This window comes from Neopelma chrysocephalum, unplaced genomic scaffold, assembly GCF_003984885.1.
Source record: "Neopelma chrysocephalum unplaced genomic scaffold, ASM398488v2 Primary Assembly neopelma1_65c, whole genome shotgun sequence".
Classification (NCBI taxonomy): Eukaryota; Metazoa; Chordata; class Aves; order Passeriformes; family Pipridae; genus Neopelma; species Neopelma chrysocephalum.
Genome location: NW_020897724.1, coordinates 1,651,014 through 1,673,979, shown reverse-complemented (window position 1 = coordinate 1,673,979; position 22,966 = coordinate 1,651,014). Strand labels below are relative to the sequence as shown.

Here is a 22,966-nt window from a genome sequence, read left to right as displayed (position 1 = left end):
GTAAAAACATTAAAAATGCCATCATTTACACTGGGTACCATAAGTCAGCTCTTTTATTTGGTTCAGCTGATTTCTGCAGAAATGTTTCTGAAATGTCAGTAAATGGAACAGAAGAAGCGTGGGTAAGCAGGCAGAAACACCACTAGGCCAAATGTTAGGATACATGGTAATTATAAATACAACCACAGATGGCAGCTTTAACTTTTTGAGCCTCACTTGCTGAGGAGAAATAACTGAGTGAAAACTCATTTAAAAAACAGTTGAAAGTCATTTAATTTGGAGTTGTGTGACTGTGGCATGTTACACTTTAAGCACTTCTAGGAAATGACTGGTCTTAGATGATGAGAATGAAACTGCAGATAGTCAGCTTCTCATTCTGCTATGGGGTGCTGGCAACTCTTTAAACATTTATTTTTCTGACTGCTTCTGCCTATAAATCAGCAAGTATACTTCTCACTGTTCAGTGCTAAAGATCAACACTGATGAGGAATCATATAAGCATTAGAGATGAGGCTATAAACAATATACAGATCTTACCTAATTTAAAATGACTGTTATGTCTTATTGTAAACTGCAAGAAAGTGTTGTGAAACTGATGTAAAAAGAAAATAACGCCACAATAATAGTATGTGTCATTGTAAAAGACACTGTAACCTTCTCTTCTGCTCTGCCTACCTACGACATATTCGAATGACAATGGTGTCAAAACTTTGGAGTTTCAAATATTCATCTCGTCAGAAAAAATGCATCTGACAGGTAAGAGGTTCTGTTTCCATGAAACACAAAAAAAACTATGACCACTTCAAGGCTTATCAGACTTCAGGAGTATTTTAACAAGAGAACCATCTCATCACCTTGTTAAATGAGGCAAATAATACCCCCAGGGATGCAAAATGCCATTTAAGTTTTCTTGGGTTCCAACGATCTCAACAATTGCAAACCACATTTCCTTGTAAAGCACTAAGCCTATAACTGATGTAAATGTCTTTTCTGTAAAGGACACAAACAATGCTTCACATACTTCAGTGGTGCAGGCAGAATTGTCTGGTAGTTGTAGTGTTGTTGCTGTTGGCTCAGGATCTGCAGCTGCAAAAACAGTTGCTGCTGTTGTAGCAGACGAGCATAGTTGGAGTCCATCTGTGGCTCATTTTTCTCACCTTTCTGATCAGGTGGAATATATTGATGATACTTCAATTTTTTCACCCTTGGCTTGGGTTCTTTACATTTCTTGCTCCGATGTTTATCATTTGGGTTCTTTGGGTGGCTTTGCTGTTTATGGATGGAAAAGATTGAAAGAGCTACAACAGATGTCATTTAAAGCAGTTATGCCTGGTGCAGAGATAAGGCACGCTGAGCACATTCACTGCAAAGAGCTGCTGAACACAATTATCCCTGCAAACCTCCCCAAAAGAACCATCTCCCATCCTTGGAAGGTTAATGAACTGCAGCTGGCTGATACCTTGCACAAGGAGGAGTCACCAAGACACAGTTTGTGACTGGTTTTTAATAGATAGCACAAATGAAGGTAGGGGATTCTACCAGTCATGACCTGTCACTGCAAAGAGGCCTTGTTCTTAAACAGGTAATTCAAAGCCACCCAGCACTTTGTACAAGTAAAAGCCAGGACCTTAAAGCCCATCTTTAAACATGTGAGGTACTTAGAGGTCTTGATTAAAAGCATGGACAGACAGTCCTATGAACGGATTACTCTTACAAAACTTTCAGCAATATCTTTATTAGCAATATCTGCTCAAGTGGAAAATTCTCTTCCTTTACAAGCTCTTCCAAATTAATTACAGTGAAAAATGGAAGGCAGTTACCAAGTCATACAGAAGGTATCAGGTCATACAGAAATGCTGTGTTGATCTATGCACCTTTATTACACACACAGCCTGTTTTGGGGGATATCTGAATTTGTCATTAGGGTACTGCATTAAGCTGAAATCACAAGTCCAGTGATTTCAAAGGATATAACCACATTTATACTAGAAATTCACGACTAGAGGTCATCCTGGTAAATGAACTGAGCTCATTTCAGGTAGTTAGTAGAAGTCTACATACATATATGCATTACACAGCTGAAGAGAGCAAAGTTACTGAAATGAAACATTGCAGACATCTTCTAACACAAACCCCTAACTGTATTTGAAATGGTTCTCCATGCTGCTGGCCAGGTCAGTGCAGAAAGAGAACTGAGTATGTTCTTCAGATATTAAAATAGAAGGATACAGTAACTTCTCTCATGCCTTCTGCTTATACATTAAATCAGCTAAGAAAATAGTTCTGGAAAAGGGGCAATGCTTTTCACCAGTTTGATTATATCGACTATGAATGCAAAATCCTATTAAATTATTCTCCATACAGAACTAGGTTAGAAGAGATTCATTTCACCAATAGAAAGTCAAAAGTCAGTACTGTCCTTATTTCTTAAAAATTGCTTCCATAAGCAATGTAATGCATAATTCTGCATGAAAACATCTGCCAGCTGTACTGCAAGGACCTCTTGGAGTAATGAGCTGGTCCCTACAAGTGTTACTTGACCTTAGCACACAAAAGCTTTGAGTCACCAACCCCGTGTGTCCCCTGACCACTGGCAGAAGTTAATTGTTAGCTACAGGCACTCTAACGTTACTCATGGACTTTTCCATTAAACACAGCACTGGAAAAGGACACAGATAAGGAATGTTGCCCTCAGATGCCAAGGGTACAGTACCCACCTTCACTAAGGTTGGCCCAGGCTTTGCTGCAGAGACAGTGTTTGTGGTCAGGGTGGTGGCAGCAGTGGAACGTGTGACGTGCTGTTCGATTGTTGAGGGAGTTTTGAGAAATTCAGGAACTGGAGAGGTTAAAGGTGGATACTAGTATTAAAAAAATATAAGGAAAAAGAGAAACATTAAAAACATCCATCACCTGAATAACTGAAAAAAAGGTGAAAAGGTTAAGACAATTTACTATCATGGCAAATTCACAAAATATTTTTAGAAGGAATGGTGAAAACAGAACTCTTTCATGTACCTGCCTACAAGTATTCTATGAAGCACATTTTGGCACACTTCAAACATAGTAAATAAACCAGTTTCTTACCTTGACTCTTTAGTTTGCTAAGGAAACAGTGCTTTATCACTATAAATTTGAGGCTTTCAGTATTTTTTCTGCCTATGAAGTCAGAATCTTGTGTACACAAGGAGGATCTTAGCACCCAAACAAGTACTGCCAGATAAGCATCGCTTTCATGAAGGTCAGACATCAACACAGGCAAACAAACTTCTTGTTTCAGCAGCAGCACAGCAGGTGTATTTTGAAGACACTGATTCCTATATACTTTCACAGAACCCCACCTCTAACTGCCAGGAGGTGCATTTCTGTACCTGACTGCCAGCACAAGTGCAAGATACTGTGCAGGTACAACCCAGGAGTTTGTTCCCTCGATGTTACAAACATCATGTGTGTAATTTTTCCATAAACTTACTATAATTTCATATAGGCTTAGAACTTTATTATTATTTTTTTCCTGGCACCACTATACCTACCAGAAAACTCCCCAGAGTTTTCCTACATTAAAATCAAACTTTGCTCAGCTTAAATTTGTCATATCAATTTTTACTGAACTGAAATTGTTTTCTGATTTAAAACCTTAAAATTTCCTTCTGTGATGAATATCCCTCTGATGGGATATAGACTCTGTACATAAACAGATCTCAGCCCTTGTGATCCCAGACATATGAATGAATTTTTATTCTTTTCTCACAAAGACATTTTTCATCCTCTGATCATCCTTACCTGTTACAGGTAACTGTGTTAGTTTTCCTTAGTCTTTCCTGGATATAAGTAACTGGAAACGTACAGGATATTCCATGTAGGCTCTCACTGGATCCTTACAGTGGCATTAACACTTCTAGTGGAATTATCTCTTCTGACACACTTGTGATTTTATAGAGAAGTCCCCAGCAGCTCACAGTCACTGGCAAACACTGCACCCAAACTGCCTCCTGCCCCAGTTTCCTCGGGAGTCTTTGGCATTGGAAGGAGAGGCTTTGCGGATTTTTCTTTTTAAGAACTATTCCATTCTATTGCAATTCCATTTCTCTCCTAAAAGCCACATCAGCCAACTCTTTCTGCATAATAACAATCCAACTGTGTGCTGACTATGCTTCCTACTTTTGTTAGGTGACCCATTCTTACGTCAAGGTTGTTAATGGTAACCTGAAACCAGAATGTCCCCAGATCAACTCCCATAGACACTATTACCAATTTCCTTTCAACCCAAAAATTCCCTTTGTGTCTCATTTCTGGTAATCTCCATCTTCAGTTTTGCTAGTGTTTAATATCATACAGTATTAAATCCAGACAGATGAGATCAGTTGCATTTCCATTGTTTAAGAAAGTAGTTAGATCACCTAGTACAATGTTCCTTTTATAAAAGCCCCTTCTTTTTTCTGTATATTCCTATCAGTAAACATCCCTTCGAAATTAATTCTAAAACTTGCACTCTAATTAAGTCCAACAGGTACTTCTCCCCAGTTCATTTCTTCCCATACTCTGTTATTCTTCCATGGGATTGTACCACAAAGGACTTAAAGATTTAATGTGCCCTGTCAGTGAAACATTGTGCACGTGCCTGTCCTGGGGTTGTGTCAGTCTATGGTGGTGGGCTAAGGATACAAAGGTCTCTATTTTTATCTCCAAGTTTCAAAGTGTTTGCTTTGGAAAGCATCTGGTATCTACACAGTGTCTGTTATTTGCTGGACTTGCACAAGAATTGCCAGGGGATGTTAGAGGGACTTAGCCTTTGAAAAAGGGTTCTGGATGCTGTATTCCAACATCCTGCACTCCTGTCGCTATCAAGTTTAAAAGGCATATTCTAGTTACAGCAGTACAATTTAAAAAAGCACTTAGTTTGTCTTTAAATCAAAGTGTCATGTACCATATTACCATAAAGCACAGAGGAATTCTAATGACCTCGTGATTTTCTATTTCTTCAATTTTCTCTTCATGAAGACCCAATTAAAAGGCATTTTAAATGTTTGCTACTTCAGCTTATTCATTACATAATCTTTTACTATTCATCATTCTGATCCTTCTTGAACCCAAATTAATAACTTGACTTCAAACATATTGAGCTAATCTTTATAGGCTATGAAAACAAATCCATGATGACAGCACAACAAAACTCTGAAAACTGGAAAAGTTAGTAAATTAGAAAAACCCAACCAAACAAAACCAAAACAACAACAATAAAACCATCCACCACCAAAAAATAAATCACCTCTTTAATTCACTTTGTGTGAAAATCGTGGTGTTTAACATTCTCCTCTTGCCAAAGTAAATTACTTTTTCCTTACATTAGTTGTTATCCTGACCAATGAAGGATTAATGGCTACATAAAACAAAAGCTTTTAACAGACTTCCCAGTTTTACCTGCAAGTGTCAGATGAGGTAATGAACCATGCATATAATTTACTTTACACGCCTTCAAATTCAAAAAACTGAATTTAACAGGTCTTGACTTCTTAACTTGATTACTGCATAAACTAACAATTATTTCATTTGAATAGATCCCTCTTTTCAGGTAATATGATTTCTGCACCTTTTCTGCTGGATGCAAACAAGCATCTAGCAGGTCAACAAGCTACAGTGACTGTATTAAGAAAACAGTCATTATATTCTGTGCCATCAAGCAAAACACTTCAGCTGGTTTGAAGAGAGCTGTTTTAATGTCCTGTGAATTGTGAGCACCACAATTTGATCTGTTTAGAGTGTGGTTACAATGCCTAATCCTTCCCAGATGCAAATACAGTGGGTTAAAGCAAGTTTTAGGTCACCAGTCAACAAGAGCTGAAGTTCTCAAAGTTATGTTACGTCCTCTGAGGTCTGGAAATGTGCAGAGGAGGAAGCCTTGCAAAGAACTCTGGCTATGCTCCACTGCTTTCAAAACATGCTTTTTTAATTTTTATTGTAATAAAATTTAAAATTTATGAGAGGAAATTAAAAGAATAAAGGAGCAATTCGCAGGCACATCTCCTGCAGAGACCTGCTGGGCTGTTGTTCTTTATTTCAGAAGGAACAACAAGGTAAGCATCTGTTTTATTCTGCAAAAGAGCAACTTCTCATATTGCTCTTCTCACAGAAGTGGCTGTAATACCTCATGAAATCCATAAGCAAAGGACTGAAGTTCTATCTGAAGTGCTTTTTCAATCACATTCAAGTGCTCTGTTACTTTGTTTCTGTAATCACGTATCTCTTTATGCTTCCTACTTGAAAAGCTTTTGGCTTGTATTACTTCGAGTGTTTTTATTTAACTCTCCATTAGGAACCTAACTCGTTACTTAGGAATCTAATTTCATGTGGTTTGTTTTCAATTTATTCAACACAAATTATATTCTCTCAACATGAAACCCAATTAGAATGGTAGTGCCATACTTAGTGTCCAGCATTGGTTTTGAACATGAACTTTGCAATACTTTTTCTATCTAGTGGTAATAAGAAAACCAGGGAGAGCAATTCCAGACCCTGAACTACTCAGTTGCCAATTGTCCATGGTCATCAAGACAATATGGCCTTCAGAGGAGCAAGTACACAAAGCTGAGGGCAATATTATTACATTGACATAATTTGTAAGTCACCTCATATATATAATGCTATGACGAAAAAACAAGTCTTTCTACTAAAATATTTACTGAAGTATAAACTTGAATAGAACAGTAAAATGCATCAATCTGAAACATAAATTATTTTTGTGTGATAATACAGCTGCTTTTGTTTATGTACATCAGGAAAACGGGCTGACTGAGAGACACGGGAGCTCAGGGTCAGGACTTGCCCAGCTGCAGAAATCCAGTTAAAAGCAAAGCCTTCTCTTCTTAACTGCTCTTAGTGAGTTTAAAATGACTAGCTGAGGTATGACAGAAAACATCAGGAATAATCTATTAAAGGTAAACACAGTAACCTGTAAATAAACAGGGTCTGTCATTAATGAATAAACTTACTGATGAACTCCAAGGTGAAGATAAACACCTGTGAAGCAAGCACTGTACAAGATACCCTAGAAAGCATCCAGGTAAATCTGTGCTTTCAGTAGCTCACAGAAGATAAAAGAAATTAATTTGTAGCACCTGATGTTTCATTACTGTTTTTACTAATTATTTTGCATCAGCACTTTTATAATGTATTTAAAGACAGGGTAGGTGATGTCACTGTCCATTTAAAATCATAAAAATTAAACTGTTCCACAAAGAGTTCTCTTTCACATTTCTTTGTGAAAACAGTTGTTTTCATTCAAATTCATTGCCCTTCAAATCTTCACACATTTAAATCTACTTTAAAGACAACATTTTATCTGCCATGACACAGTTATTTTCCTTTCTTTGTAAGTAACTCGAGAGAATACTAAAAACTTCATAGAACAATCAACATAAATGTCATTTTCATTTCTTAAACAGAAAATTCCTTAGGCACTATTTTAGAACTATAAGAAAGAATATTTAAATTCTGTGGGAAACCTTTTTTTATGGACTTTTGTGAAGATAATGGAACTGACGTCAACTGTTGTTTCAGCTCAATTTAATTCTAATGAGTTCAAGCCCTTGCTCAGAATGAAGACAGACATAAAGTAATCAATAACAGCTGGAGTAAACCATGGCCATGACCTTTCAAACAACTTCTGGGAAAGCTGCAGATCTTCTATGGGTCATAATGAATTTCAGGGAATTTATGGCTTCACTACAGTCTATGGGAATTTCATCACTGCCAAGGGCTAAGCCAGGGCTCCAGTCTGGGCACTCCCAAACAGAAAAGGGAGTCCCAGGCCCCCTCTGCAGCAGCACATGGATTCATTCCATGTGAAACCATGCCCCATTTCTGTAGCTCCAGATCAAACACACACTGTGAAGATTTAAACATTTAAAAGCTGTACCTGTGTTGATGTAGCAGCATTTGGGGTTATAGGTGATGGTGAGTCACTGGTTTTTGGCTCACCAGGGGAAGCTGCTGAACCCTGGGATTCTTGGCTGGCTGGCTGATCTGGTGATAAAGCATCACTGCTGTCTTCATCAAATGAAAAATCATCCAAAGCTTGAGGATAATTCTCTTGTCCAACTGCTAGAATGTTTACAAAGAAACAAACAAACCACATTTTTTTGGTTGTATAAATTAGATTTAGACATTCATAGCAGAATTAGCCAACTGCTGGAAAATGATCAGTTTTCAGCAGCCTAAACTTACGGTGCCTACGTATTTATTGTGTTTTTAATACAATGACAGCCATATTAAATCATATGCAAGGAATGGATAAAACCAAGCGTGTAGCTGGAGTGGTTTTAGTAAGAGATTAAAAGGTCTGTTCAGCACATGTGGAGTGCACACAGACACCTCCAACACACTGAGCATTGGCCACAGCTCTGCCATTACTTTGTACTAAATCAGTGCTTTTCCAAGACAGTACTATACTCCAGCTATATATATATATAACTTACAAGTTTCCAATAAAAATAGGATGACTTTAATTAAATGATGACAGAGTTTAGGACTCAGAAGCTGAGAGAATAAATAGTAACAAACTTAGCATATGTTTCCTTCTGCCGAACTTTGCCCTCAGGAGTTCAATGATTGTTTTCCACAATGCCCTGGGGATAAGGAACAGAAGCTGTGGGATTTCTACTTGCCTATAATAGCTTCTTTAACACTGGAGTCTACAGGAAGAATATTTTTTTCTACCAGTTCCATAGGGCCAGGTCTCTGAGCAATCTTCTCATTGAGATCATCTGCCAGGCGAGCTCTCTTCAGCTTCATCTGAGTGGCCTGGAGAGAAGGCTCTGCAACCGTCTCTGCAAGGACACGGCGTTAAACCTCCTGCTCCAACCTTTCCCCAGTTCCATGACAAACAACGCTCTCCTGCCTTTGCAACAACCATCCCACTTTTATCAAAAACAGCCCATTAGTGTTCTGAAAATTCTCAAATTAGTAAGCAAAAGTAAGATCATATGAGTAGATGTTGTTTATCCCCATGATTGTGTTTTTCTAGAAATGTAATCTCTTCTTAACAGCAGTAATACCTTTGGTAAACATCTGTATAATGTCCAACAACAAAGCAGAGAATATAAAACAACAAATGCCTGTTATAATCTGGAACCTTTGCTGCTCTAATGGTTTACCAGTGTGAGTTGCGGTATAATTTAATTAATCCATTGATTTTTGGATTCTCTCTTCACAAATTTCTGTAAAAGTTTACCTTTAAAAATAGCTTCTAGCACAAATTTGAGGCTTCAAAACCACTTTTCAGTGAAATTATGGAGATTGTCAATATGGATGTGATCTATCAATGTGAAAGCTCCTATCAGGATTGAATATTCAAATGCATGTTTTGAAAAATAATGGCTATTAAATTCACTTGGCTTATGGTTATTTGGTAATCTCTGTATTTGGCAAGGTTATGGGGAAACACAGTAATGCAGCCCCATTCATAAAGAGACTTGTTTCCAGTGACTGAGCAACAAGGAAAGTTAACATAGCAGGGTAACAGTCATTTATTAAAGGTTCAATAGGTTTTATATTATTATATTTATATTCTAAAGGTTTTATGAAGGGGGAAGCACAAGACTGTCAGATCATTTTAGGGCATGAGTAAGAACTGAAGCACTACAAGCATTCCATACAGACCATGGTATATAATTACCATTAGAGAATAAGAGCAATATCCAATAGCAAACAAATACACTGCAGACAGAAACAGAGCAACTAAACCTTCAGAAATAACTGCCTTTGAAGTGTAATTCAGTGGGACAAGTGAGTGCACAGGAGCCCCTCGTGCAGCAGCTCAGGGGCCCAGAGCTGGCCGTACCTTCCAGGATGTGCATCCTGACCAGCTCCGAGCGGTCCGGCCGGCTGCGGATCTTGTGCTTCAGGAAATTTTCAGTCTTAGAAGAAAGGAGGAAATGGCATTAACTGCTGTTTACTAGAAAAATCAAAGTTTGATAAATCCCATATCTCCAGTCAGCGACTTGTGCTCTTTCATGCAGATGGGTGGACACCACTGTCAGAATATGGGGTTCGTTTTGCTTTTTTGTTTTCCTATCAGTTAAGCAGGGCTAATGAATTTCTGCCTTCCCCAAACAAGTTGGGAATGTTGCTGGATTTGATCCCATACCACCATATAATCACAACAGTACAGATTTGCTACAGAAATACTGCACAAGCACAATTTACCCAAGTATCCCATCCTTAACTGGGGGGAGCATTACATTGTGACCACAAGTTTATCACCCACCCTGATCTGTGAAGGTTTAGGAAAGTTCCTCTCAGATTTGACACCCATATTTTATTTTAATGAATTCTTCCAAGATAAAAGCACGTTATTACTGTAGTGCTAATTTTCCATGTACTTAGAGAATTTAGTATCACACACAACTGACTATCCATTTCCAGATGTTAATCAAAAGTTTACACAGAGTGGTTTACCCTGGCTCGCTCCAGGCTCTTGATCTGCTCATGGAATGCAGCTGGACTTTTCAAAGCTGTGAAGGGAGAGTAAGAGTTAAAAATGGCAGCAGTGATTTCCAAAAGAAATATCCTAATCAGTGCGTGTGCATGGGTGTTTCCCACCACCTCAGAGTCGTGTTTGCATCTGACCAGGCTTACATCTGATTCGTGCTAGTTGGGTTCACCTACATGTGAGCAATACTCCTATACAGAATACAGATATTACCACATAACAGTTCACTTTGTCACTATGTGTTTGTTTACCAACACAGTTCCACAGTAGAAATTGTATTTGGTAAGGTTCAGAATGCCAAAATACCGTTTCATAAATACTGTATTTACTGTCTGACCATAGCTCACACTTGCTGTTATTAGAGAGAACTGGACTGTCCCTTAGGAACTATTGGTGCTGATTTAAAAAAAAATATAGAGACCTTAAATGTTCAGATTAGAAAACAGAATGATGGTTAGCTGCTAAATAACCCAAAAGAGTAAAAATCACTACTCAGCTAGAAATAACATAAACTGTAGAGTGCTTCATCTCAACTGAATTGCTGGAAGGGTGAAGCAGCAGCAGGCACAATCCATCTGAATTGCCATGCTTTTGGCAGAGGAGATACCACAGCACAAAACCTTTAACACTCTCTGATGGTTTAGAAGTTTTTTTCCCAGATTTCACTCAAAAGCAAACACATTGTTCTGTTCCTGAAGGTAATCAGCACTACAGGCCTGGGGGGTGAAGATGCTTTAGCAAAGCAGTCCCAGGTCTGCTGCACACCCAGAAAGCTTCAAGAACAGATTTGCTGTAAGACACTGTGCTTTCAAGCTATGATTCACCAGTGCACACTGGGCTATTTTTAATCACTTGCCATAATTTTGGTATGTTTCAATGGCTGGGGTTTTTGTTTGCTTTTGATTAAAATCACTTTTCACAGTTGAATCTCTTGACAATTTGGACCTATTATCTTGTGCCCAGTCTCATTCCACACTGTCCACTTGCGGATTCTCGATGCTTTCTGTGCACGCCTCAATTTGTTTGGCAGCCCTTGCCATCCTACTCTTTAAAGCTGGCTTTGTTACTAATGTCCACTCAATTATGTAATTCAGTTTATTTAGTAAATTAGTCATAATTATTTAAATAAAGAAAATAAAAGGAGAATCAGACTACGTCTCCAAATCCTTTAGTTTTCCTCACAACTGCCGAAACATGAGGTAACGTGATGAATTTACTGCATGCTCATGGAGGTTATCAAAAGGATTCCACGAGTCTTTTCAAATGCTGATGTTATTTTTAATGACTCTTATCTTCATTATTTTATATGTTCAGTTCAAAAGTCCTACAGTATTGAAATACAAATGACTAGAAATAACACAAGTCTTACGTGGCATGATGCCCTGGTCCACCAGCTGTTCTCGTGTCCGTCTCTGTTGCAGCCTCAGCTGAAGTACTGACAAAAGAAAACATTGATTCCCATGTGAGCACAGAAAGTGCAAAACCCCACGGAGTTCAACTTCAGAAATATGCTCTGTCTATTCAGACCTGACAGTCACCCCTAAGACCTGCTGTTCACACAGTTCAGAGCAGTGACTCCCAATCCACCCTTACAGCAGAGTTTGCTGCTCTGTGGGCACAACTGACAGCGGGGCTGCATTTCACACACATCACTGTTCCCATCAGCTGGGCACTGTAAGGGATATTAAGCATACATCAAAAAAACAGTGAGGTAAGAAGAGTTTATACCATAAATTGCAACACATAATGATTCCAGAGCCTTATTACATGTCCTAAGCCAATCTTCTGAGACCTCACTGCTGAAACAGAAATCGTGGTTCCAGAGCATTTCAGAAGAAAAGCTGTACATGTTTGGTTGATGTTTTTTTCTTAAGGATTTTTTTTTAATATAAAGGCTGATTGTACATTTAAATAAACCTTGCTGAAACACAAGAAACTGAAGAGAAGTCAGATTTTATCTGGCTTATTTAAAAACATGAAAAAAGCAACACAATCAGAAACAGGCCTTATCCTCTCTCTGAACGTCAGAAAATGCTGTTTTCCAGACTAAGTGTTAGCATAATTACTTCAAGGGAAAAATAAATCCAATACTGTCAAACATGACAAAACTGTTTATAAAGTTTCAGAGGTAACTTCTTATGTTTCGTTACATTTAATAAAATACAGTTTCTCATTGTTACTGTGTGAGCAACCAGTGTGACACATTGCATACTATATCAGGAACCACAAAACCTGGGGGAGGATATAGACATAAAAGCCTTGTGTTTTCAAAAATTATGGCTTTTTTGTAAATTTTTCCAGGGAAAAGAAATAATAAGGAAAAAAAATAGTTGTTTCTTTCTCCTACTGTTCCCTTCCCCTTGTTTCTGTATCAATTTATCATAGTGCTTCACTATCTCTTTGGCACATACAGCTATGACCCCAATTTCATCTTCTGAACAAGGGAGGGTCAAGAGAAAACATACATTAAAGATGTAATATTTACATTCTTAAATTCAGACTCGATAGCTTATTATGGATGTATGATTATGGTATGCTGTTCCCATTGTATTTCACGAGGAAGCAAAACAAGCTAATGCATTGTCCAAAACATCAAAATGAATGTAATTTCTGAAAAATTAAGCTAAGGACAAAGTTCATTGTTTCCAGAATTTAAAAGGAACCAGCTTATTTCCTGTTCTGCAGAACAGGAAGGATACTCCTCTGGCTAAAGCATTAAGACCGGGAATAGCAAGTCCTGAAAACAAGGACATTATTTTCTTATGTCACACAAACATTGAGAGTTTAAATACAAACATCTTAGAGCTGTGGCACAGCTGATCTGTTCAGACTTTACAACACTGTGACACAAGAATTACAAAGGACAGAGATGAGAGAATGCAAAAATAACAACACTAACATGTAAATTGATGAAAAATCATTCAAAAGGTACTGAGTCCCTCTGGAAACTTGAAAAATACCTGCTTTAAGTAGGGCATTGTATTTTCCAAGTAATAGTATATGACTGTAAAAAGTTATCTGAAGAATTAGTTTATAATAGTTCATTTTTGTGCTCCTTAATTTCACGTGTCTCCAAGTAAGCCATGACCTCTTCCTAAGGTGTCCCTCACTAGCAGGTGCAGTGTGTGCTGCCTGGGCTCTGGCACCAGCTCCCAGGCTGGGCTGGACCCTCAGAGCCCTCCCCAGGCTGGAGCACAGACAGTTCCACACTCCCACCAAAGCCACAGCGTGGGCAGAGCAAGTTCAAATCTTTCTGCAGAAACCCACGTGGGTGTCCAAGTCCACTTGGTCTAATCTACCCAAAAAAATGCAACTAAGTGTGTGCAAACACACATTTATGGATGGATATCCAACTCTACAAATCCACAAGCTTTAGTTTACAAATATGCATTAAAAAATTCATTCCCATGGCAATGCAGTTCAAGCATACAGTCTAATGATATAATGTTAAGCTTTTAACCCTGGGGATACTTCTCAGAACTTCCCACATCACTGACACAAAGCCCTGACTCAGTCACTAACTGGTGTGGTGTTTACAGGAAAGCAAAAAATCTTGGGTATGTTCTTGTTTTGGATTTCCTTGCTTACAACCAGTAAAATCAAGCAAGCTCAGAGTTTGCCTTCAAACTAGATGTACAATCCCTGTAAAAATCTTAAGCAAGTCTTACCCACCCAAGTCATGTGAAAGAAAATTTATAAACAGCGTGGCACGACTACTGTATTCAGACCCAATATTTTTGGTTCTGACTAGATTAAAACTTGTCTTTCTTTTGTTCTTTAAACTATGCTTTCTTTTACACAGCTAGAAAGCTCTGGCAGGGGTAGAAAACCATGTCCTGCTCATCCATGCTGTACAGCTGTATTTGGTCCAAAGTTACACCACACTTACATTTGGCTTTCTTAGAACACCAAGCACACTACAGACGTGTCTGCCAAACCTTTCACCTAGTTACAGGTCAGTTTTAAACATATGCCTCTTTATTTCAGGCCCAAAGTCTTCAAGCAAAATGACCTGCTCCAACATCAGCGATGTCCACAGTGAAGCCGATTATGTCAGACACAGTAAGTAAACTAGAATTAGTAATTTTTTCAATTCATCCCGTGGAACACAGTGAATGCTGGCAATATTAGAGCAGGTGCAGGACTGTCAGTACTGCTGTGGTTCATATACCAACACAGAACAGGCAAGTAATCGATTCAGAAATAATGCATTTGTGGTGGTATTTCTGATTTCTAAGATGTTTTTTCCTCAGACTGTCTCTGTTACTAAGCTTTCTCACAACCCCATTTTGTAGGTGTAGCTGGCTCAGCTGTAGCTGCCTAAGCTTTCAATGTTAGTAAACACAAGTGGGAAAGAATGTTATTACTGAACACGTTGTAATGACCAGTATTCCCAAATGCAGATGATGGGAAGCCCTGCTGTGTCATTTCTGAATGTATTGTATCTAGGATTTGTGGCTTCAGTTATGATCAGACATTTGGCTTAAGCTTTGCAGCCAAACTGAGCCACACCTAAAGAATGTCCAGTCTAAGCAGGGAACAGGCAGTGGAGCCCAGCAAAAGGGTGACAACAGGAGGGATGTACCTGCACACAAACCACACACACTCAGCTGTGAGCCTTTAGCATTTCACAGCAGAACCAGGTGACCAACCCCTCCTGTCTCCTCACACTCCCTGCCTGCACAGCATCTGGGAACCTACACTGGGCAGCACAAAGCAAAGCAGGCAGGATTTTGAAGCTGCCCCATCTGTATCTGGACAAGTCACAAGAACTGTGGGAAAACTGAAAAAAAAGGGAAGATAGAGAAGATACAGAACGTGCAGTTATTCACTTTCTAAATAAATAACATGAACTTATAGATTACATAATAAAGGACAGCCTGTAGCATGACTAATAGGGAAGCACTGCAGGGGGAATACGAAAGAAGAGATGACTCATAGTTAGAAAGATGGTATAAGAAGATAATAATTGAAGAGTTTGACTTGACCAGAGGAAGGAGGTTAAACAGAAACAAAACTGGATGAAAACCAGATGTTTGCTTTTGTGATCAACTCAAAATTAAGAAGATTAAAAAAAGGTTTGGTGTCTAAATTTAAAAAAAAAATAAAATCCTGAGCAATCAGATGTATTATTAAAGAAAAGAAAATTTCTAAATAGAAAGCAGTTGTGATTAAAACCACTAAATATATTATTTTTAAAAGCTGAAAAGCTAAAAAAGTTTTGCTTTTCCAAAGCAAACACACCAGGGAAAAAAACCAATATTTGTATCTCTGCAAAAGACCTAAGGACCTAAAATATTTTTAGCCCCCTAAAATACTTTTAGTAAAAAGCAGAGATGTTCCTAAGGAAGAAATGGCAACACCTGTACTTGAGTTGCATAACTTCATCTAGTGAGAGCATTTCTGGGTTACAGATGGTCACTACAGACAGCAGTGACCCTTCTCTTCCCTCTGTGCTGTCATGGGCAGCAGTTACACACAGACTTGTCAGACTGCAGGTGAACCTGAAGTAGGTATAAAGGAAGGGAGCAGGAACGAGGTTTGGGAAAAGCTGAGAAGAAAATGGGGACTCACAAAAAGCAGCTCAAAGAGCAGCCAGCCAGCCAGGAAGATGGGAGTCATGGAAACTAAATCACAAGTTTTCAATAAGGAAAATATGATGAAATTATCTTCAAAGACAAGAATGAACGATGTGAGAATTGCACTTTGGCAATTTATTTCAGTGAGAAACTATCTAGAATAGAATTCAGGTTGGTTTAAATCTACTGTAATTAAAGCTGATACAGACTTTGCTTATCATATATATAGAAATCCATACAGCAAGAGATTTCTAGAACAGTCAGTGACACACAGAGCAGTAAATCTAATAAGGATGGATGAGACAGGGGGACACAGCTTCAAAAAAAAAAATCTAAAACCCACTGAAGCATTATCCAAATATGTATTTTGCTACTTGTTCTAGTGTGGGTTAAGGATTTTTCTTCCCCCTCCCCTTTATTTCAAAGAACCCTTTACAGACAAGCCAGCACAGAATCTGGGGAAGGGAGAATTCAAAAGACATGAGGTGTAGGTACTACAAAGTTCCCCTGGGAATGGTACTTGCTGCTACACTGTGTTTAGCAGATTGTTCTTATCAGGGTAAATCCATTCAGCTTGTAGCCAGATAATTCACCTCTCACTTTTACACTTGTAAAATCAGGCAGTTACCTACATAACATCTAAAATCATAGAAGACGAGCTCTGAAATAAAGGCCTCAAATGAACGAATATTTAGATATGTTAATACAGTGTTAATATTAGCAATACTCTTCCTCCTATTTCAAGTGCATGTGCAAAAGAAGGACTGTGTTAACACCACTGAGCAAATCTAGTTGCTAAAAGATGGTACAAATATTTTGCACTTCACATTATCTGGCAGGACTCCTCCTTCACACCACTGCAACTCTAAAAACTGTCTGTGAACTGCTTCTGAATAAAAGCCATGCACAGAGAGGTCAGTCAAATTCCTGTTTTGACTGAGGGAGAAGGGCGGGTATTCTTTTCCATTTTCAAGTCAGGGTATGATTTTAACACTTGAACACCAAGAGATTTCAAAATTTCCAAGTGTTTTCTTCAGTCAATAAAATGATCATTAAAGCCTGGATAGCTTATTTAATACCTCCTGCCAAAACAGAAAAGCATAATCCCTCCTCACAGTAAGAACATCTGGTTATCTGACTCTCAGAGTCAGCACAAGTCTTGTGACTGCACTGGAGGTGTGGATTTTTCACCAGCTGAAAAAACTGAGCCCCAGAGGCTGGTGCTCCCACTCTGACAGCTTCCTCCAGTGCCAGCACAGAGGGAATCAACACTCCAGGAGCCAGGGAACGGAGATGGTGGTAGGAAAGGGAGAGGTCACCTGTAAACCGAGGCACTTTACCATGCACAGCTGTGCTTCTGTAAAGCAGCAACTTCTATAAAGCCAATGGCTTTTGTTCTCAGCCAGCCAGTCCTGCCCAGGTCACACACCCCGAGCCCTCACGGGGCACAGGATCAAGGACACCCAGAACAAGCAGCTCCTCCATGTCCTGCTGAAGGGCTACGAGGGGCTGAGGGCAGGAAAACTGGCAAACAGACACTTCAGGACACACATCACGTTCTGTATGAGCCCCTTGGAAAGGCAGGACAGGAAAGGAGTGTCCAGTCACGTCTCACTCGGTGTGAACAGCAGAATGAGTGAAAATAAAGGGTATTATTACAACACCTCCAACAAACAGCTTTTATCAAAGCTGAGCAAGTGATCTCTGTTACAAATCTGTAATGTGTATCCTATGGAAGAGCAGTCTCAAAGTAGTACTATATCATCACAAGCACTGGAATGTAAAGAGGCCAAAAATAAATTGATAGTTGTCCTACAGGAACAGTGCTATCTATGCTGATTGACAAGCTTTCACCACTGCTCCTTGTCTTGAAAAAACGCAGAACACATGCTGTGCACAGTTCCAGCACTAGTAATTCCACATCTAACACAGTTCATACTAACCTATTAATTTAAAATCAGATTTTATCTTTTTATAGAAGGTACTATGAAACAGCAAAGAGCTGTTGCCATTTCACAATTACAGGGCTGAAGGAGAAGGGCTCCATCACCCAGTTCTTTCAAATAGCAGCAAAAAGAAAAACAATGCATCCAGATTTTTTTAATGTTCCGTATGTAATCATCTCATTATTTCTTCCAAAGTGTAAATCCAATGGATATTAGCTATTTAAACTCTTAAACCTGCAAGTAAAAATGGGAAAATGTCATGTCCAACATTCCTGCATACCCCCTTGGAAATTTCCAAGCGGCAGGAACTCCAGTGCTAGGCTGGCTGCCATGGAAACAGCGCTGGAAATAGGGCTGTTTCCTTTAAATGAGGAGCTGTTCCACTGAAAGCCTCCATTTCTTCCTGCCAGCTTAAAGCAGCTTTTCTGCAGCCAGAACCTCTGCCCGCTGAGGCTGCAGCGCAGGGAGCGGATGCTCGCCCAGCCCCGGGGCACCGCCGACAACAGGGGTGGGCTCTGCCATCCCACCCTCCTCTGGAGTCACTGCAAACCAGGCACTGGGCACCGGGACCACAGCACTGACACACGGGCACGAGCAGCAGGGGGGAGGGAAGTGGGACAGAGCATTTCATCACACCTAGGTGGGCTCGAGGAGCGCTCCGAGCATCAGCTTTGTATCAGAGCTGCAGCCCAACCCCACAGGGCAGCACAACTGGAGTATCAAGGACTTTCTGTGCATCCTGCAGTCGTTACCCCTCCACTCCAAACCCCGTCTGCTTGGACTTCAACATTTATATTTTCTAAACAGCACAACTTTACACTAAGGTCATTTTCCAGAGACAGAGGTTTTGCTTTCTCCTGAGCTGTGATTGTTTCTCCCTCAGCTCTTTATGAGGTGTGGTACTCTATTTAATAAATTATTAAATGCTTGAATGAGACAAAAATGGTTAATCTTTTCCACTGATATTTGTTCTGTGAATAAAACACAAAATTAGTAAATGGAATGTGCTGTATAATAAGTAAAAGAAAGAGCAGGTGACACACAAGGCACACGTTTCAGGAAGGATATGGAGTGTGGGGGCTTGCACGTGGCGTTACACGTTCCACTGGAGCAAAGTCAGGAATTCAGTAATATAATGCTCACTTCATTTATGTGGCATGTCAAAGAAGGAAGGAAGGAGAAGGAAAACCATGAAAGTATTTAGCTACCTGTAATTTGTTGGAAGTGATTCTAAGCAAGTTGTACAGCATTTTAAAGACCAAATGCATTTGAAATTGTGGCACTCACTCCCCATCAGCCTGAAGATGGTGATACAGTATGTTAAACACTCTCCATTTTAAAACAAAAATAATTGATCACCAATTCATTTTGTAAAAAAAAAAAATCAGACATCATCTAATCGTGAGTGAATGTGTTATACTGGGTTTAGTCTTCAAAACTGCCACATGTGCCAGGATATAATTTAAAAAAGGAAATATTTTACTTATTTTACAGGTTTTTATTAAAAAAAACCCAAACCACCTTTCATATCTTCATATAACTTTATGTTCTTTTTTCCATTATTTTATATGTGATTTTTCTGCTAAGACTATACCCAAAATAATTAAGGCAAGTGAAACAGCTCTGTTGCAGACTCACTTTAAGCAATTATTCAGTCATACTTTCATTGCAGCTTAGAAATGTTCTGGATAAATGTAAAGTACATGAGATGAGACTGCTGAGGGCCATTGCACATCATCTCTTCAGAATTCTGGAGGGAAACCCTGCAGGCCCCTCCAGATCTCTGAAATGACACCCCTGGCATTTGGAGCTCTGCTCTGTAATGATGCCGTGTAACCACCTCCAGCAGCAACACCGACCTCTGACAGGAGAAAAGGAAAACCTACATGGCAGAGATAGTTAATGTAAACTAAACACTTCAAACAAACCCATCGAGCACAACAAGATCATTAGCTGAGAGGCTGAAATGACTGGGATATAGGACAATCTGTATTGTATCCTATTGCTATGGAACACGTTGCTTAGAAACAAGCCAGAACATACACAACCTCCAAACAAATTACGGGGATGTCTGCTGGGGTGAATACATATATACCCACATATATGTAAAGAGTAAAATCTACACTTTTCCCAATTCTGTTTACATCTTTAAAATGAGACAAATCATGACCATCTTGGGTGAAAAGCCTGAATAAGCTAAAGCTTATATATCCCATTTCTTTAAAATTGCATACTTTTAGTACACAATTTGAGTATACAATAACATTTTCTAAATCTTCAAGTATTCCTCTGCTAAGTACAATCTTCTGATTTTTAATGCAGAAGTTATTTTTTAAAAATAATTTGCATTTCCTCAAATACTACTATCAGCCAAGAACTGTACTGTCCATGGACTCATGGAACTTGAGTCAGAATTCTACATCTACTATGACTTGCTTTGTGATAATCTGGAGTGTATTACATCCAATGATGACAGATGATTTCCAGTCAAGCTCCCTCCATTTTCCATGCTATTCCCATGGAATAGCCAACAGAGCTGGCAAACAAAATACAGACCCAAGCAGGTTCTCCAACTCAGGTGATTCCCCAACAATTGAAAGCACTGAGGAAGGTGGATCTACACTGAGCTGCCTGACTGCAAAGCGGGATGGGAGTGAGCACCAGCCTTGTGTCAGCTCCGCTCCAGAGACACCCCCAGAGCCCCGGGGATGCTCAGGGGAGGAGCCCAACTGCACACAGGGATGGCAAAGCTGCTGCATTAACCAGCCCTGGCAGCAGAGAGGCTGAGGCACACACATGTGGTGCTGCATGGGAAGGGAAGAAGAAGCCCCCAGCAGAGCAGCAAAGCAGACAGTGATTTGTTTCATGTGGTTCCATAACTCAGGATGACTAAGCCAGGATTCCTGAAGAAAGGCCAGTGGTCACTTCCTCCCTCCAGGCCCAGCTGCTCCTGCTGCACCAGCACTGCAGGGCAGTGCTCTGGGCAGGCTGAGAAGCAGCACAGTGCAATAAGTGCTCTCCAGTAATAGCTGTTCCCTGACCCCTCTCACTCTGGGGCTGCACAGTCACTAATGCCAGCGAGAAAGGAGCTGGCAGGCAGCAGGGCAGGGCTGGGTGAGACTACACCTACTTTTGGCAGCAGCAGACTTAATCCTGACCTTTTATAAAACCCTCAAGAAATCCTGTCATTGCCATAGCAAGTTTTCTTTAAACTCTTGGTTAACCAAGTATCTTCTAACTGTACACAGATCACACACAATATCAAATGAATCCATCATGGTCCTGGTTTATCGATGTATTTAAGCTTGTCTTTATTATAATGGTATTACAACATATTTATTATTTATTTAAATGCTACACTGAAGAAGAAAATTTTGTGGAATAAGTGGTGCTTTACTTTTAAGACACGCAATTATCCCACTGACATTAAAGACACTGCTTATGGTAGATTTTAATACAGCCTCACGTGATCATGACACTGAATTTATAGTGCCTCCTTTATTAACTAAGATGATAGAAACACTTTCTTTTCCTCCAGTGTTTTTTTCATTATCTATGTCTCAAGAAACATACCTGAATCACTGCCACTGATAAGGGGTCATAAAAACACCTCTAAACACCAGATAATACAACTTAAGAGCTTTTTCTTTATAAAAAATCCAAACCAACCAACCAAAACCAACAAACCAACAGCAGAATCTCTAAGTCTGACATGCCACCAGAGGTCAAGAGTATCATCAGCATTCACCACGCCAGCAATAGCAGGAAGTCTGTTGAATAAACAATTCCCATGCAATATGGATTTGATTGCAAGGGATGAAGGGAAGAAATCCTTCCTGGTAATCTGTTAACCAGACAGCATGAACACAATTCCAGTGCACACCTGAGAAATCCACTCATTCCACCCTGTATCCTGTTTCCAGCACTTGCCAGTCTCCAGTTCCTCACAAAACAGTAAATTTAAAATGCAAAACAAATCCAGGAAAGAAATTATGTTTCAAAGTGGAAAGAAAATTTCCTTCCTGGTTAGTCTTTTTTTTTCCTTTAAAGTAGTTTGTAGGCAATTAGTGACTGTGAAGCTGAGATCATGACATGAAAAATATGGTGCAAACAAACTGGGATCCACTGTCCTTTTAAATCCCACCTAAGGCAGCACCACACCGATTTGATGCACCAATTTAATACTGTGTCTTCATGAGTTCTGCATGGTCTTGCAGGAGCTCATCCCTCTTTATAACAAAGCAATTTAGGGTACAAGGCAAGACTCTCTGCACTGCTCAGTTAAGAATCTTTCCCTCTGCAGCCTGAATTTGTTCCTAGTTCCTCACAGAGGCCCTGGTGACACTGACTGTGCCCAGTGATGGCCTGACTTCATGGAAGGCTTTTCACTGGACCTTTCCACATGTTTTGGTTCTTACTTGACGCTGCTCCAGGACACCACAGGAGGCACAGCCACTGCTTTGGGACCTTCTGCAAAGCTGTTGAGTTATCACTGCGTGGGGGCCTCGGGGCCAAAAACTATTTCGGTTCCTTGCTCATGCAAAAGGTGATTTTGATAATCCAGATGAAAGTAAGAACTCTTTTCACAGAACAGACAATATGCAACAATAACATTTATAAGAAAGTAGAGTAATTAAGAGGATTTCCTCCCATGCTACAGGATGCTTTAATGAGCATCATTAGCCTAAGCAAAGGAAAAAATTCATCCTTGTAATCTAACCTGCCAGTGCCCTTAATAATAATAATTTGCTGAAGACACTCCTGGGGTTTTTGTTTCCAGCAAAAGTCTCTTTCCTTATACAGAAATAGGAAGTAAAAAACGCTCTGCACCCACCAAATCTCTGAAGGTACTCACTGCTGAAATAAACCCTGTAATATCTCAGGATTTTTAGGTTTATCAAACCTGTGCAAAACAGATTATGAAACAAAGGCACCTTCTGAATTACTGGATCTCT

At 39.5% G+C, this 22,966-nt stretch overlaps 1 protein-coding gene across 6 annotated transcripts in view; it reads right to left on the bottom strand.

Moving 5' to 3' along the window:
* Positions 1 to 22,966, bottom strand: part of MRTFB (myocardin related transcription factor B) — a 76,517-nt gene that overhangs the window by 16,128 nt on the left and 37,423 nt on the right. For all 6 annotated transcript variants that reach the window (XM_027684325.1, XM_027684327.1, XM_027684329.1 and 3 more), the window contains 7 exons: positions 11,856 to 11,921; positions 10,453 to 10,508; positions 9,836 to 9,911; positions 8,661 to 8,822; positions 7,913 to 8,097; positions 2,718 to 2,858; positions 1,022 to 1,269 (listed from right to left, as the gene is read on the bottom strand). In XM_027684325.1, coding sequence (XP_027540126.1) covers positions 1,022 to 1,269; positions 2,718 to 2,858; positions 7,913 to 8,097; positions 8,661 to 8,822; positions 9,836 to 9,911; positions 10,453 to 10,508; positions 11,856 to 11,921 — 934 coding nt within the window. The remainder of the gene's footprint in view (positions 1 to 1,021; positions 1,270 to 2,717; positions 2,859 to 7,912; positions 8,098 to 8,660; positions 8,823 to 9,835; positions 9,912 to 10,452; positions 10,509 to 11,855; positions 11,922 to 22,966) is intronic.